This window comes from Mauremys reevesii, linkage group 7 (assembly GCF_016161935.1).
Source record: "Mauremys reevesii isolate NIE-2019 linkage group 7, ASM1616193v1, whole genome shotgun sequence".
In the NCBI taxonomy this organism is placed as follows: Eukaryota; Metazoa; Chordata; order Testudines; family Geoemydidae; genus Mauremys; species Mauremys reevesii.
The window spans coordinates 35019323-35037557 of record NC_052629.1 but is presented as its reverse complement, the minus strand read 5'-3'; the positions used below and the strand labels follow the sequence as shown (position 1 = coordinate 35037557).

The following is an 18235-nucleotide window of genomic DNA, read 5'->3' as shown; positions in this document are numbered from 1 at the left end:
AGGTTTGAACAGGAGTTCCCATAGCACCATTGTAGCCAGCGTTGCAAGATATTTACGTGCCAGATGCACTAAAGAGTCATATATCCATTCAGCCTTCAACCACCATTCCAGAGGACACGCGTCCATGCCGATGATGGATTTGGCTTGATAACAATCCCAAGCAGTGAGGACCAACACATGTTCATTTTCATTATTCTAGTCAGATGCCACTAGCAGAAGGTTGATTTTCTTTTTTGGTGGTTCAGGTTCTGTAGTTTCCGCATCGGAGTGTTGCTCTTTTAACTCTTCTGAAAGCATGCTCCACATCTCCTCCCTCTGAGATTTTGGAAGGCACTTCAGATTCTTAAACCTTGAGTTGAGTGCTGTAGCTATCTTTAGAAATATCACATTGGTACTTTCTCTGTGTTTTGTCAAATCTGTAGGGAAAGTGGTCTTAAAATGAACAACAACATGCGCTGAGTCGTCATCTGAGACTGCTATAACATGAAATATATGGCAGAATGTGGGTAAAACAGAGCAGGAGACACCCAATTCTCTCCTAAAGGAGTTCAAATTTAATTAATGCTTTTTTAATATTTATTATTAAAACAAGCATCATCAGCATGGAAGCATGTCCTCTGGAATGGTGGCTGAAGCACAAAGGGAGCACGAATGTTTAGCATATCTGGCATGTAAATACTTTACACTGCCGGCTATAAAAGTGCAATGTGAAAGCCTGTTCTCACTTACAGGTAACATTGTAAATAATAAGCAGGCAGCACTTGTGACATTGCACCCTATAATGCTTTATGGAAATATGCTTATAATATTATATATATATATACATACACATACACACACAACATAACTGGAATAGATTTTATGCTACAGATGCCATGTAACATATCTCAGCAAAGGTTATGATCTACTGAATATATTCATCCTATTTGTATGCATGTATCATTTTTGCATTTGAAGTTATGAATATTGGTGTGTACTTGTTTGATTTTAAGTAGCCTTAGTAAGGCATTTGGTAAGCTTCTTAAGAAAGGAATTTGCAAGTTAAGTGCCCAATCAAGAAACACTTAGCAGACAAAGGAACCTTGGAAGACTCCAATCCACATAAGAAGTCTACCTGGAGATGTTCAAGGTAGCATGTAAGCAATGGCTGCCACTTGTAAGGAACTGAGTCATGAATGGACATGTGACTTGCCCATGTGACTCCAAAACTCCATCTTGGAGCAGAATTCTGCATAGGGGAGAGGCGGGGGTATCCACTCACAAAAGAAAGTCTATTTAAGCCCCTGGAAGACCCCTGCATTTTTTCTTCAGCTGGCTTAAGAGATATACATTGGGGGTGGAGGGGCTACCTGAAAGAAACTGGAACAAAGGACAGTAACCACTGGGGTGAGAGTGATTGCTGGACCCAGACTAGAAGGAGGCTAGTTTGTGAAAGAAGCTTACTGGAACATCTCTGAGGGTTTGATTTCATCAGGAATCACTTTCTTACTGTATTAGGTTTAGACTTGCGTGTTTTATTTTATTGTGCTTGGTAATTCACTTTGTTCTGTCTGTTATTACTTGGAACCACTTAAATCCTACTTTTTGTATTTAATGCAATCGCTTTTTACTTATTAATTAACCCAGAGTAAGTATTAATACCTGGGGGAGGGGGACAAACAGCTGTGCATTTCTCTCTATCAGTGTTATAGAGAGCAAACAATAAAACCTGTTTTATACAGGTTAAAAACAGATTTATTTGGGGTTTGGACCCCATTGGGACCTGGGCATCTGAGTGTTGGAGACAGGAACACTTCTTAAGCTGTTTTCAGTTAAGCTTGCAGCTTTTGAGGGGGGATGTTGTTCAGACTTGGATCTGGGTTTGTAGCAGGCTAGCATGTCTGGCTCAAACCAGGCAGGGTCCCGAAGTCCCAAGCTGCCATGGAAAGCAAGCTTAGAGGTAGTCCCAGCACATCAGTTGACAGTTCCCAAGGGCTTTCTGTGACCCAACCCACCACAGCATTCTCTCACATAAATGTAAACAGACTTGTTTGTCTGAGTGATTGGCTGAACAAGAAGTTGGACTGAGTGGATTTATAGGCTCTAAAGTTTTACATTGTTTTATTTTTGAGTGCAGTTATGCAACAAAAAAAATCTATATTTGTAAGTTGCACTTTCATGATAAAGAGATTGCACTACAGTACTTGTATGAAGTGACTTGAAAAATACTATTTATTTTGTTTATCATTTTTACAGGGAAAATATTGGTAATCAAAAATAATAATATAAAGTGAGCCCTGTACAGTTTGTATTCTGTGTTGTAATCGAAATCAGTATATCTGAAAAATGTAGAAACACCATCCAAAAATATCTAATAAATTTAAATTGGTATTCTATCATTTTACAGTGCAATTAATCATAATTAATATTTTTCATTGTGATTAATTTTTATGAGTTAATTGCGTGAGTTAACGGAGATCAACCAATCACCCTAGTTTTTATGGTCCCAACCTATTCTCAAAGACAATGGCAAACTTCCCATTATCTTTGATGGGAATAGGATTGGGCTCAATATACACTGTACACTCATTAGCTGTTTACTTTGTTTTACAGAAAGTTTGCATTCCCAGCATATTTTATGATTTCCACAGGGACAAACTGTACAGTCTTCAGAAAGCATAAATCTGCTTTTGTTTCTGACAATTTTTTTTTAAATAATGTTTTTACTATGGGAAAATAGCCAGTATAAAGTTTAACAGTTGTTAAAAGAGCACTCAATCATATTCCCTGATTTGATTCCAATCAAATCATGTCACAGAGATGTTGTTAACATCTTTTATTCTTAAAGCTGAGTGAATTGTTTGGCCAAAGTTGAGTGAAGTAAGGTCCAACGCTCAACTCAATGGCACTTCTCTGTAACCCAATAACTTTGGAGTGCCATATCTGATCAATTGAAAAATTTCAGGGAATGTTCCAGGCATCAAGGGTCATAAGCCTGTTGATTTTGGTGCAAATTGGAACAGCATGAAAGCCTGATTCATAGGAAAAATTAGGACTCCCAGACTCCCTAGTTGTTGGAAACTATCAGTCTTAGGTTTCAATATTAAAATAAATAAATAAATAAATAAATAAATCTCAATTTTGGTCCAAATTCAGTCTAACACAATCCTTTTAATGCCTGATGCTATTTTATATATCAGTATACAGCCTGTGGGAGGTCAAATAGGAGGCAATGAAAAACAGAGACAACTTTCACAGATGGGAAAATAAGTCTTGTTATAGGATTTCCTGATCAGTTTTCTATAGCAGAAAGCTAGTCAGCTACCCCAAAATCTTTGCCAACTATTCAAACTTCTTTTAAGATATTCAGTTAGGAACATTTTAGGTTGGCATTACTTTTAAATTATAAATTTTGCGTTATAGCAAACCTATGGCCATATTCTGCTCACTGTTCTCATGCAAGTAGTCCCATTGAAATTAAAGTCACTATTTGTCTGACTAAAGTAATCAAAATTTGGCTCTCAATCTGTTACCTAGCCCTTGTGATCCAGCTATGGGACAAATAGCCAGGAACAACTAGGTTTTAATCCCAGCTCTGGCAGACTTGCTGTGTGACCTTGGGCCAGCTATTTAACTTCTCTGTGACTCAACTTCATCTGCAGAAAATCCTCAGAGGGTTGCTGCAGTTCGTTATTGTACACAGCTTTTCATATGCAACACTTTGTATGCACTCAGTATTACTACTAGCCCCCAAAATCTGGACATGAGTTTAGAATTATAATAGGACCAAATCCTGCCAATCTTACTCAGATGAGTAGTATCATTCATGTGAGTAAAGTCAACAAATATTAGACCGAGGGTCAACTCGTACATAAGAAGTCTACTATATGGCTTCAATCCAGTACTAGTCATCCATGCAACTAACAGCATAGTGCCTTCTAAAATGTCTAGGATCACTTTTCCTAGTCCCTATTATTCACTTTCAGGACCCAAATTTATTAACTACTATTGATTTGATTAGTTGTTACTCATGTTAGCAGGGCCAGATCCTGTAAAGGTGTATTAATCAGTCAGCTGGAGATGTCTGCTGCTTCACTTTGAAGTCACAGTACACCAGATGTATAGCTGGGGAAAGTGAACATGGCCAAGTACAGCTCCATTCCAATGATCTTCAAAGCTCCTCTAAATTGCAGGTTTGATCCCATTGTGTCAATGGAATTACCTGCAGTAAGGCCCTGATCTTGCCTTACCCATGCGTATGTTACTGCTCGTGATGCATACTCAAGAGTTATTTTCTGTTCTGTATCCAGCTTCCTCCCCACCCCCCACCCACCCCTCTGCCATAATTGTTTCACAGAACATCACAGGCTATTCCAAGGTTTTTCTGTCTGCTAGTTTGACTTTAATTATATAAGCAAAAAGACATGTTTTCCTGCCAAACCCACGTAAGCCCAATATAAAGATATTTTCTTTGCATGTAAATATGTATGTGAAACTTGTAATTCAGTCAATGATCTCAATAAACTAAGTCTAAAAATGACAAGAGTATCAGTTGTGCTTCCTCATACAGTGCCTTATCTAGGCACATGCACAACTGGCAGAGTGTGTCTAGTCCATGTTATATTCTATCATAAACAATAACTCCAGAGGGGCAAAACTCACTGTTCTCATTTTTCTTCTTTGGCATGACAGTACTCTCTCTCTCTCATAGTTCTGAGGCTCAAGTTAGAAATGCTATCAAAGCCATAATTTACAGATTTGACTGGACAGTTAGGATGATGAACAGTATATCTCAAGAAGACTTCACATTATCTCAAAAAAGTATTATCCTTAGGCAAAAAGCTTCATGCCACTGTGGCATGACTGTCCAAGATAATATCAAGTATTTTTCTTGAGCAAGGCATATTTATCACCTGTAAAACTGTGGACAATTAAAATGGAAATCACCCTCTCTCACTGTCATAGTTACATTGTAAAATAATATGTTAATTTAGAATAAAAGCATTATTTAAGATAACTGTATAGAACTTTATTAAATGCAGCCTAATGCATTATGTTATGCAATTATCACTAATGTGATCCATGGGATGAGAAAGTAAATTTGAATTATTAGAAACACTAGATATATTTAAACTTTGCAGGTTCTCTATATTTTACAATAACCTGAATAAATTCAGAATTTGTTTTACTTCAAGTCACATCACTTCCACAAGCTTTACAGTCAATTTATTGACCATACAGTTTAATGTGAGAAGGCCTTGAAAATCCTGTGGATTTTCCAGTGCTTTGACAATCATTCAGATTCCTTCACTTTAAATTGCTGGAGAATAAAATGTTAACATATTACAAACGAAGCTTACCTATCCCAATTCATGTGATTTTATCCATGACATTTAGGTACAACAACTGTGTGACGTGAACATTTATTCCTAATAAAAGTTTATTTTTCCTTAGGATTAGCTTCCCTCTGTAATTAACACTTCTGGTCCTCCAGACATCCTTATTACATCTGCTGTGCTTTCTGTGCTATATGTCTGCTGAATACATTTTCATATGTTAAGACAGAGGAAAATAATACTTTGCTATTGACATTGATTAGATGAAGCTTATTTTCATCAGAGGTATTTGCAATTATATTAAACATTCATCTCCCATATAAAGCCTTTCCTTTTGCCATTCTTAGCCCAAGGAAATGATTAAATTACACATTTAAATGGGCCCTATCAGAAACAATTAGAAGCATCTAACCATTTATCAAAGAGTTTACAGTAAGGGGGAAGAGATAAGCTACCAGTACGCTCCATCAGCCTGAATCCAGAGGGGAGGAGAGCTGGTGAGGTGGTGGCAACTGGGCCAGAGCTTCAATGGAAATTCAGAGATATGCAGTCTGGGAGTTGAGAGGAGGGAGTAAAAGATGTATATACCTGGATTCTGCCAGTTTTTGGCCTCACTTTCCCAAACTCTATGGGATAGAGAACAAGAGTCACTCCCACTGTCCCAGAAAAATACAGACCTTGGTGCATTGGGGCACAAGAGTGCAGCCAAAACTCCTATCCAGAACCTGGATATGACCAATGTCTTTTTACCCTAACCCCCAAACTATGCAAGCTAAAAGTGTAGCTGCTCTTACCTCACTGTGGAATTGGGAGCCGCAGCCAGCTTTTAGCCGTTGTGCCGGGGTCGAAAACATGTTTTTCATGCAGTAGGAATGGTTACACAAGTTTTCTAAACCAACTGGACTTTGGAGCAAAAGTTTGTGTGGCTCCAGCTTGGATTTGGTTCTGGACCCATTTTTGGGGGGGGGGGGGAAAGAGGGGAGAAAGAGGTGGGAAGGAGGCTGTATTGAGCAGGGCTGTGGCAAAGTCCAGATTTTTTTTTTCTTTCTGTGCAGTGGGACTGGAGCAGCAAGACTTGTTCCCTGTATTTTTATTGTACAGTATTGGGGGCGGGGAGGAGAGAAAGAGGGAGGAGAAAGAAAATTGACACTACAATATCGGACTAGCCCCAGTTAGTTCTGTCTCTTCCCAGGTGTCGCCACCTCCCCTAGTCACTGCTGCTCGTTCCTTGCAGTAGCGCCTCGCAGAGCAGTGAGACAGACAAGCAAGAGCCCGGATGTTTGTAATTAACCAGACAAGGGGGGACAGGGCTTGAGGGGTGTGTGTGTGTCTCTCTCTCTCTTTTGCTGCTTCTCTCACTACTCGTGCAGTCTGTTTCAATTCGAGATCCAGTGTTGAGCTCCGGCATTTGCCTTAAAAGGAAAAATAGCTATGGAAAAACTTCAGCTGGCTGGGAAGACGGCTTGGGGCGGGGGGGGAGACGAGAAGGCTGCTACAGTCTGCGAGGGCTGGACGTCTTTCTAGGATGCAACCTAGTAGTCACCATCGCAAATAGCCAGGAGCTGCTTCGTAGGGGAAACGCTGCCCCCTCAGCTAAGAGGGGAATTAGCCCCTGCAGGATACTGATGACTTGCAAATACAGCACAAGCCGGGTCAGGTCTGAAGGGAGCTTTGAATGTGTGCAAGTGCAACCTTCTCCACAAAACAGGCCAGGTCTCCTGTACTTCCCCACCCACGGCCATAGCTTTAGGTAACCCAGGTGTCCAAGCTGATGGGGGGGCGGGGTGGAAATACTAGTATCCGCTCTAGTTCTGCTCCCCAGCTCGACTCAGCAGGGGAGTCTGGGATCTGCCACCCCTCCAGAAATGCTAGTTCTGTCTCAGAGAGAGAGCTGCTGTTATATTGCAGGGAGACAAAGGGGCCTTCCTGCTACCCCGTCACACGTTAGCTGTGGGAGGTGTTCAATACACAGAGAAAATTCCCATGCACTGTCCCTAAGACTGAATAGTTGAAATATCTTGCAAGCAGCCGAGCCCCCAGCATACCGGATACTAACAGGAGAGAGCAGGGGGAGGCAGGGAGGGAAGCAGCAGCAGCTAAACAATTCAGCCTGGAATTTCAAACGTCAACGCCAGGGTTGCATAATTGGCTCTCCCTCGAAACCCCGGGTGCCGCTTCAGCCACGGGCTTGTTGCCTAGTAAGCTGGAAAGCGGCGTTCAGGTGCCAGCGAGCGCGGCTGGGCTGACGGGCGAACACAGCCGCTTCCTTGGCATGGGCAGGCACCTAGAGGAGAGATGGCGAAAAGACCAGCAGTCTAGCGTTAGACACTGGTTGCTAGGATACTGTGGAGATCCTCCATTGCTAAGCAGACAAGGGGAAAAAAAATGTGCCTAGGCCGTAGCAGCCAACAGCAACAATAGAAACAGAGTCTGCTTCCCTCTGCCCACCCCCATCAGGAAACCAAATCCTAATCTTCAGCGACACAAGGCACACAAGCCTGGAAATGGGGCCCACCAGCCAGAGAAAACTGCCATTTGTATTCTAGTGGCAGCAGTTAGTGCCCCGGTATTAAAGGATCGGTTAGTGTTCCCATTAGAAACACCCTTTTCTGGGGTACAAAATTTGGCTGCCCCTCAAACTATCCCTCTACCTCCTTCCTTTCAAAAGAGCCCATTGAGGTCTTCATTGTTCTAGTGTCCATAGAAGAACTGAAAGGATTGGGACGATTTTCTCCTAAATGGCTATTAATGAGTAAGTAAATTAAACACATAACTACACTTCTACCTAGAACTGCAGGGAAATGCAGTAACTGCTGCAAACCTTGAGCCAAACCGTGTGAATTAAAGAGGGCATGCTGCCCTTCACCTCATGTTAATGATTCCTGCCTTTTATTAAAGCAGTGTGATCTCCACTAATTGTAAGCGGGCTACGGACCTGCTACAAGGGTTATGCAGCACTGAAACAATTAATAGGATGAGATGTGCAAGGTATCACAATGGAATTAGTATTCTGGAATGATTATTTTAAAATACAATTCCTTTTCCACCTGAAGAGATGTAACAATCTTCTCAGTGAAATGTTAGTCACTCAAAACTACACATTAGAGTTACATTCTTAAACTATTGAAACAATGCAACGAAAAGGGCTACAGTAAGAAATCACTCCCTTATCTAAAGAGGCCCGAGCGAATTAGAAGTGCACTCTTGCGAATTTGTTCCCTAAATAAAAGGATGCCAGCAAAGTACCTTATTTTGATGTGATTTCATGACACACACACACTCAATATTTGGAGAACACAGTGAATTAAATTTCTTATTTTTGACTCTCACAACTGGATCTGAATTGCCTGTAATCTTGCACAGAAAGTATTTCTTATGCAAGATATTAATTCTGTAAACTCTGAATAGCGCTTTCTATATCACCATACTTTTTTCTTAAGAAAAATCATAGCCACAGTTACTAAACTTGACCTGATTGTACACAGGGCCTGCAGACTTGGAATTAACGTTTTATAAGTGATATGACTGGTGTGTGTTTAATTAGATTTAGACAAAAAGGTATACTACGCAGATATTTTAAAATATCTCCAAATAAGATGTGCTCACATTCACTTGCTTAGAAGGTGGTCATTTAAACCCATGTATATAAAACAATTGGGATATTCACAATCAATAACCCAAATATTTAAGCTTCTTGTATTACCTATCAGAGATTTATTGCATTGTGTCACTTTCCAAGAAGAACCACTTTAGTGAATGTATAGCTCACTTTCAAACTTCCAGATCTGTTAGCCACTTTGCCCTGTCCCTCAGTCTGGGTGAAGTGAAATTATTCCTTGCTTATTCTGCTTCACTGACACAAATACAGAGAGTCTCCAAAGGCTTTCGTATGGGAAAGCCCATGCAAACTGGAATGAATACAATGACCACGTGTCATAAACTGCTGGAGTGCCCTGCTTCATATTTCCCACATGGGAAAAAGAGAATAGTACAAGAATGGTCTTAACAACCCATAAGCCATGCTGTGAGAAATACCCCCTCGCTTCCTTTCACTAGCCGCTCATACTGTAAGGAAAATGTCAGCTGTAAACATTAGACAGATTTGACTTAATGAGGTCCCTCTCGCCCTCCAGCCTTTGACTAGCTTTAGTGAATGCAGGCTGGGGGGGGGGGGGGAAGACTTCCCAAAAGTAGGGATTCTGAGTTTTAACTCAGAATGAGACAAAATTGATGGTTACAAACGAGACAAATACATTTCGACACGTCAAATAATTAAACAAAACATTAGGCAAGCAGTGAACTCAATCTACCAGAAAGAGGCTAGACTATTGTAACGTGTACAAGAGAATCAATGCTAGCTTAAGTAAAATATACACCCAATACTAAGCAGATTTGGGAGATATTTCCTCTAGCAGATTTGCTTCACCCACACAAATTCCTACTCACCTTATGGTCTAGGAGAATATTCTAAGTTAGTATATTGAACTGCAAACCTTTTTATATCAAAAATGAAAAGCATTTATTTCCAAAATGACTCTTAAAAATAATCGTGCGCTAACACATGAAACTGCGTGTGGTGTTTTGATATAAGCCAGGAATTAAAAAGTATACAAGCTTTTTCGTGATTATGGGACCAAAACACACCAACATTTCATTGGGGAGTGAAAAAGATATTAAGCACTGCATGGAGGATGTAGTCTCTCTTCCATACGTGCTCAGTTTTCTCACTTTAACCAATTTGCATAGTCTGTGACGGCAAGTGTGAAACAAGGATAGATGATCTCCCAATTTTATTTAAAGCTTGAAAGAGATGTATTGCAACTTTCCCTTCATCTACTGTGTTGACAACCAAAACAGCACAGTGGCGAAAGTCACTGGGGTACTCCCCTTCCCCGAAAAAGTTCACAAGCGCAGGGAGGAGTAATATCAAGAAAGGCAGGGCATTACTCAGACCCTGAGTCTGATGGAAACCTGCGTGTTGTTTTTAACCTTAGGATCTTCCCGGTTTTTCCTGTAGTTGGACAGAATGGCAGATAAGGAACTTCCCACACCTGTACTCACCCACCAACTTTCACCTTTCACTCTACATTACACTGTCAGCAAAACTTTGATCAGCTTTATTTTTCGTTGACAAGAGGTCTCTCGTTGGTGTTGATCGTTGTTCACCCCAAACTAGTTCTCTCTCATTTTATCTTTTAATAGATTTAATTGCTTGATATTTACTACTCCAGAGCCCTCCATAAAATCCAATAAAATGCCACAGAACTATAAACTATCCAGGGAACTGTCAGCGTATCACCTTCTCCTTATCCAAATATGCCTAAGTAGACAAGGCCACATACCTCATTAGATACACAGATATGTCCGCCATTAAATTAATATACAAGACTAGAAAGAAGTGGGGTGAGAACTCGTGTCGCCAAATAAGCGTTCTGTTAGCTGAGCCACAAAAACTGCCCTTGGAGCGCAAAATCAGCAGACACTCCATTCTAAACCACAGCCGCAATCACCTACAGTCCCTGCCCCATTGAACTATGAACACCTCCTCTCGCTCCAGACTGAAGGGGAGAGGCTTCATGACGAGCACCAGCGAACACACTTCTTACACACCTGAACCAAGGACGACTGCCAAGTTTTCAGCAGTCAGGTTACAGCTAGAGCAGTCTAGCTACAAAAAGATGTAGACAAAGACTATAGAGGATGGAAATAAAACAAAAAAGCAAGGAAACACTCTTCCCCTCAGCCGCTCACTCCTGTTGCGCATAGACAGTGTGGGGGTTTCTCAGTAGCCCATGACAACATGGCTCCAATACTTAGCCATAATTGGCTCAGTGTATACATGCCATGCAACTTTTAACCTCGGAATTTCCTTGGTTGTGTCAGTTGTATCGCAACCGCAGCGATGATTGAAATGCAGTTTAGCGCGTGTGGTGTCGGATTTATATTTTAAATCTCCTCTAGTAGTTCGGTAGGCTTGGCTGCTCAGCTACAGCCAGGAGCCAATTTTTATATCCAAGTTATGCGTCCCGAAGGATGATGTTTAAAACCTAAAAATGTGCAAACTTAGCTACCTGACAACAGCGCCAGCAGCCACAGCTCAGATACAGCCTGGACCCCTGGAAAGGTACAAAGCAGTTGTGCAGAGCGCTATGAAACCAGTAACACTATGGATCTGCTTCAGGTAAGACCTTTAAAAACCCCACACTTGTCAGGTGCAATACCGAATAAAAAAAGAAATCAAGAGACTGGATTTGCCTTTCTGGATGCTAGCTATCGGCAGCTCAGGAATCAGCAACACCTTCCTCAGAGGGGAAAAAAGAATCAGGATAGTAAATTCTATTTTGCTTTAGATAGTTCAAACATCAACCATTCAGCAATGCGGACAAATTCAGGGCAGAAACCACGAGCACAAAAACAGACATAAAAACGTATCACATTGGAAAAGACAGTCTGATGAAGCAACCGTTAGCGGGGTTAATTTTTGGATGGGCAATTTTACCCCAGAAATAGGGAGAATGCGCTTCCCCCCTTCACGGTCTAGGAGCTCTGCTCCCAGTGGGCTCGGGAATACCTGGACAGCTGACAAAGACACCACGGAACAGGGATACGTGCAGTTACCGTGGCTGAAGAAATGTGGACAGCTCAAGAGAAGCGTTAGGAGGAATATTTCTGAGAATGAGAACAGATATGGAAAGCAGAAGGTGCAGGACTCGTCTAAACAAGTGGATGGACAGACAATACAGAGACCATTCAACTACCAAAGACAGGATGTACACAACGCTTAAACCCTGCTTACTGTGGGCTCTTGGGGTAGAAGGGAAGGGTGACATGGCTGAGATCCTGGATGTCAAATGCGGTGGGCTCGGCTGAAATTGCCTGCCTCTTGGTCCTGTGTTCCCCCTGCAGGGTGCTGGAGGTTTGCTGCTGCGCCTGCTGGGTGGCGGGCCGGATCACCGAGCGGTACTTGTCCAGCTCGTTTTGTAGTTTCTGGATCAGTTCGTCCTTCTGATCCAACTCCAGCTCCAGCTCGTCTATGAGAGCATCCCGCTGCCTCAGCTCCTCGATCTTCTCCTGCAGCGCGTATTGTAAATCCCGCAAAGTGCCCATACTCCTCCTCGGGCCCGGGGCGCCTTCCTCCGCAGCCTGGCTCTCCCCCGCTCCCAGCAACTTTCCCCGAAGTAGCCGCAGCTTCCCACTTCAGCCAACTTTGCCGATCGCTCCCGATCGACCTGCCGCCGGCAGATTCCGCTCGCCCTTTAAACACGCCTCCAGCCTGCGCCGTGTGGCTGGGCGATTTGGCAGCGAGCCGCGCTGAGCTACGGAAGGAGGATTAGAGACATAATCTTAAACGGAACCCCACCGGCACCACTCCACCGGAGGCTGGGTTGTTAAGGGTGATTTCGATCTGCCTGCGTCAGGCCAGACTGGAGCGAGAGACAGAGCCGGAGTGGGGAGAGAGAGAGAGAGAGAGAGAGAAAGGGGCGTCTGCAGGATGCCGCTGCACATGCACTGCCTCTATGACTGTGTCACTCGTAGGGCTACTTAAAGGCTAACGAGTTTTCCGAGCCTCTGCCCCGACTCTGTTTTGGAAGTGGGGGCATCCGGTGGGGATTTTGCATTCCAGACGCGTACTTTTTAAATACCACGTTTTCGGGACATGTCCAGCATCCGGCACGATTGCAGTTCCTTATACTCTTGCAGTTACACCCATTACACTCCCCCAAACGAATAAAATCAATCACAATGCTGCCAAGTCTACTCCAACTGCAGAAAAATCTTCGGCAGTTTAATCTGTTTCCACCCAGTGCAGTTACAGTGTAGGATCTCTCTGCTTCCCCCTTTCCCAGGCATTCAGATTTTACAGTCAGTTTGTTCATTAATTCACTGTCATTACAACTATTAGAAATAAGCAACTTCTGTTAATGTTTCACGCACCAGTAAGTCAGTTTTAAATTTAGAAGAAACCTAAACTCTCATTTAGCCTGAAACAGACTGCTAAGCACAAGCTCGGTTCACAGTGGTGCTGAGGATTCCTACTGGGTCTTGCTGGGGTTTGGCCCACATCCCAAATTGCACGGTGTGAATAGAGAACAGGTATAAACACTCCTACTGCATCCCCCCTCCCCAAAAGTGTGTACCCTGACACATCCTGGTACTGGATGCTTCAAAAACAAAGACATGGACCATCACTTGAATCCTGGTGGATCCTGCGAGTGCTGGGCAGCAATCCCAATGAATAGAGAACAAGCCCCTAGGTACATAAAAGTTTCTGAATTCTGATGCATTCCAGTAGAAGAAGGGCATTAAAATGGTTCTAGTAGCTGGATCCAGACAGTTTTTATCCCTCATCTCCCATATTCCACAGCATCAGTCGAGAATAAGCTTTATTCTACTGCACTAAGAAAAGGCCAGACCCAACCAAATTCCAGCAGAACAGTGCAAAGAACCTGGAATCTTGTTCCTGCCAATTTTTGACTGCAATCACCCAATTTCCACTGTGCAGTAGTCACAAAAATCATTTGGCCATAAATCCCCATACTGTAAGTGAAAAAAATACTTGGCTATACCCTGCTGGATCTAGGTGCTTAGTTGGATTTTTCACATGTTCGTGTGCCAGGATGTAGCAAATGATAGTTTTATAATGGAATAGGAGCAGACACACTTGGCTTCCACACATGCAATAGAACATTTTACAGATGGAGCAAAACCCAGGCACAGAATGTGTGTTTTAGCTTTGTCTTGCAAATGATGTGCTGGAGCATAGAGGTTCTTGTCTTGTAGGAGCAGTGATATAGGTTTGGACAGTACAACTTTGGGGATTGGTGCCAAAAATAGAAGGGCCCCCTAAATGGGCAATACTTGTGTTCTATAATGCTTATACAATTTAGAGGTTTAGGGACAGAAGCTGCCAAGATCCAGGTGCTGGATCTGGGTTTTTGCAGCCCTCATGTACCAGTATGCATTATGGTTCAGTGTTTTGTCAGTGCAGTAGAAGTGGCTACATCTGTTCTCATTTTAGGCATTAGAATTTGGGGGCAAAGCCCCAAAATTGGCAAAATGTATTAAGTGTAGGGTGCCACAAATGGGTGTTTGCAGCACTCGCATGGTAAGATGTGTCAGGGCCCAAACTTCCTTTGTGTAGTAGGAGTGGCTAGACTTGTTCCCTATTTTGAAAGTATAATTTGGGGCACGTGATTGAAAATATGCAAGATACTACAAACTGCAGCCAGATCCACTTTTTATCTTTTTCTGTTGTTGATTATGGTCATTTGACTGATTCCACAGTCCACCTGCTGATGGTCTCTATAATATTAAGAAGAATGAAGAGCTGAAAAATATACATCAGAAATCCCCTATGCAAGCTATTGTTTTAAGGAGCTGGACGCTTACCATAAATATTTTGTGAGCCTCTCTGTGCTGCTTGAATATATTTGATCCCTTATATTATTTTTCAAGGAACAACTTTGGGTTACACATAATGTTCAAGTACCATTTCAAATAAATATGCAGCAGTTTAAATCTTTTGGCTGCATTTGTGTTAAACCCAAGAGCGATGCAATTTCATTTGGCTTTTCAAAACATGGACATTTTCAAAACATGGACATTTTCTAAAGTGCTTTAACTTCAGAACCCATTTTGCTGCATGTTTTCCCCCCACTTAAATAAAACCTGCACAATTTACTAAGATTCATAACACCCAATACTATCACAATATTTAAATTTTAAAGTTAAGCAGATACACTCTAGGTGTTTACAAACTAGAAACCAATGTTTATTTTTTCATTCTCTTTTCTATCAGATTGGATATGGACACCTAGATAATGAGATTAAGGCTGTTGACTCAAGCCAAGACTTCAAAACAATTGTTACACAAAATGGAAATGGTTCCATATAACTTTTGAGTAACAAATAAAGCTACAAGTTTGAGTAACAAATTAAATATAAATCTTATATTTAGATTTCATTAACAGTGCATAACCTACAGTCTAGATATCTGTATGTTACTTGTAATTTCATGGATGTCTTTTCTCTTACACTAGATCAATAATGCTGGCAGAGGTGTAGAAGGTCAGGACTGATGTGTTTTATGAAGCATCATACACACAATGCTCTGAAATAGGTTGACAGCAATGGTTCTAAAAGCTTACACATCATCTATCGCTTAAGCCATTGCTATTGGCTTCTCATTTTTATGAGCAATAAAATTGGTTACTCTAAATTATTTCTAAAATAAAATACATGATTATGCATAAAGGACAGGCTCTTGTGGTAGCCAGGGAAACCATGAGATTCAAAGACAGTCTGAGTGACACGTTGCAGCAAAACAAACAAACATAAGGATATTCTTAGCCCAAAGAATCCCAATGTACTTTACCAACTATCAGCCAAATCTTCCCAAGTGATCAACTCTGAAGACTGTTGACACTAGCTTAATAGCATTTATTTTCTAATGTCCTAAAGACACCCAAGGGCAATTGTGAAATTGGTGTGGATCTCCTTTTTTTAAATCTTCTGAGCAGCTCCTGGGTTAGTGTTCTCTTTTGTGTTCTCTGGGACAGTTCTGTCTTTGGGGGACCTGGAGTGCTGTCCCTTTCAGAAATAATCTTTAAAAAATTCTACAAATGAAAGTGCTTGTCATGAAGCGGCCCCACCTAGAGCACCCTCCATGGCAGGGTGCACCATGACAGCCATACTTACCTCAGTTTCCCTGCATCACAGTCCCCACAAATAGTCTAAAGTGTTTTTCTGAGTACCAAGAGCCCTTGTGGAGTTAATTGATCAGAAGAGAAAGCCCTGTGCATAGGACATCCCAGCACCATAATCTAGGCAACACATCCAATACAACCCCAAAGTCCCCGATCACACCCTGGCTCTCCCATGCAGCCCTGGCAGCACTCACCGTGCCCTAGCTCTTCATTGTAGTCTTCTCCCATCCTTGTACCTGGGCAGCCACTCCAGCCTTTCCAATTGGAGTACAAGCTTGCTCTTCCCAGCAGGAACGCCCCCCCTTAGCTGGGAACAACCCTCATTCACTCTGGCTTTCTGGTGGTTCCTCTGGGTCCAGCTCTCCAGCCTGGGAAATGTAAGGGGGCAAGTTCCTTCACAGTTCCCCACCTTCAGCTCTCAAAGGCTCTTAGCTCCAGCTTAAAGCCAACAGGCATCATCCTTTGTTTGTTTTCAGACTTCAGGCCTTGTCAGCCTTTGCTCTCTCTAGCCCAGGAAGGACAGCAGGCTGCCCCTTCAGTGGTTTCTTAGCCCCCAGCCCTTTTCAGCCTTCTACCCCTGGCTTTGGCCCTTGAAAGTCAGCAAGCTAGCCCCTCCATTGGCTTCCAGAACATTCCCTTTTTTTCTAGGGAGCTTTTCTGCTCTCTGCAGTTTTCCACACAGACTTATTTGATTCTCCTGATTTTTCTTGACTGACTCACCAGAATTCTCGCTCACTGGGTCACTCCCTAATTTTGTATAGCCTCCAGGTGCTGCCCCACCTTCTTAATTGGTCAGACAGAGAGCACCTGTTCCAGTACAGGGGTGCCAGACCTGCTTCATTTACAGGGGTCAGCCACTTTATCACAGTGCTTTCATCTCAATTCTCTGTGCATTTCATACATATTAATTGAATAATTTAATGTTTCTATCTTCCAGCTGAGGAATCCTTGTGAGGCACCTACCTTAGAGCTCCATAGTGTACAGCAAACCACAGTGGAAGAATGAGGCACACAAACAAAAGGGCCTGCAGTTAATGAGTTCATGCGCAGCTAAGTACCCCAAGGTAAAATTCTGATTTTAGAGTGGCCACTTAGTTTTCCTTAAGTATGTGCTCTAGATGCTGCACACATTAAATGCTGCCATACTCTCATTGGTAAGGCAATGATCAAATGAATGCAAACAAAAAGGTAATTTATACATGAGAAGGGTAAATCTTTGTAATAGTAAGCGTTCTTGTAGACCCCCCAAGATCACATAGCTGTAAATTTGACATCCTAAAAGGGCCAGCACCCTGACACATACCCATCATCGAACAAGATTTCCAAACTTTGGCCTAAAAGAATGAGCCCACCGCAGAGGACACACACCTCTGTTCCTGAAAGTAGGGATTATATGCTGTCCCTTTAAAGTTGGATAGTCCTTATTTTCCTAAACCTGCTCCAGGATTCAGAATAGTCCCTCTATTCCTAGCTCCTCTGTTTTAAATGCCATTGCTACTAATTCTTTCTGCAAGGGTCATCTGTCAACAGATGCAGCTCACACTTCCACTTAACTGCTATCCTCCAAACTGAAGACAGATATTTCAAAGGCCTTCAATCAAATTGAAAATTTGCACCTCTCGATGATCAGATTTGACATCATCAGGCTGGAACAAGCCAGAGTAGCTGAGAGGAACACCCAGAATCCAGAGCTGCATGGTTGTATGCATGCCTAAATATCCTCCTCCAGCTGGGGATATTTTTTCTGGTTTAATCCACTGCAGTCCTGTTACTGGCTTCTCTCCAAACTATCTGTAGGAGATCATCAGACTACAGTTTTAAGTAGGAAACAGGGTTTATGAGATCTGAACTGCTGGGAATTTATAAGACATTTTCCCACAAGCAGATGAAATACAGATACACAATGCCAAGGTTCTGTAAATAAATATCACATGCATCTCTAACTACCAATAAAACAGAGCCACTTATGAAATGGAACACATACTATTTAATAGTGTATAGCAACACTACATTACAGTTTAAGTCAAGAAGTGAAGAGCAAACCCCATTAAAACTAAAGCTGGAAATTGTAAGTAAACTGAAATTTGATTCACACTGGAATTCTAGCAAAAAAGTGCTGCATTATCTTTGGTGACAAGTGGTCCTTAGTTTCACATTGCATCAGGAAAGGTGCATTCTGTCCCATCTGAGAGATGATACCTTCAGCTGCACAGT

At 42.1% G+C, this 18235-nt stretch overlaps 1 protein-coding gene across 8 annotated transcripts in view; it reads right to left on the bottom strand.

Moving 5' to 3' along the window:
• PRKG1 (protein kinase cGMP-dependent 1) overlaps positions 1-18235 on the bottom strand; it is an 885489-nt gene that overhangs the window by 788684 nt on the left and 78570 nt on the right. For 2 of the 8 annotated variants that reach the window (XM_039547327.1, XM_039547330.1), the window contains exons 1-2: positions 16216-16660; positions 12112-12631 (exon numbers count right to left, since the gene is read on the bottom strand). The exons of 2 other annotated variants lie outside the window; for them this stretch is intronic. In XM_039547327.1, the coding sequence (XP_039403261.1) occupies positions 12112-12422 (311 nt within the window). In that variant the 5' untranslated portion in view covers positions 12423-12631; positions 16216-16660. Of the gene's footprint in view, positions 1-12111; positions 12632-16215; positions 16661-16984; positions 17099-17389; positions 17481-18235 lie in introns of those variants that run through there. 4 more of the 8 variants (XM_039547323.1, XM_039547325.1, XM_039547324.1 and 1 more) reach the window with 4 other exon arrangements.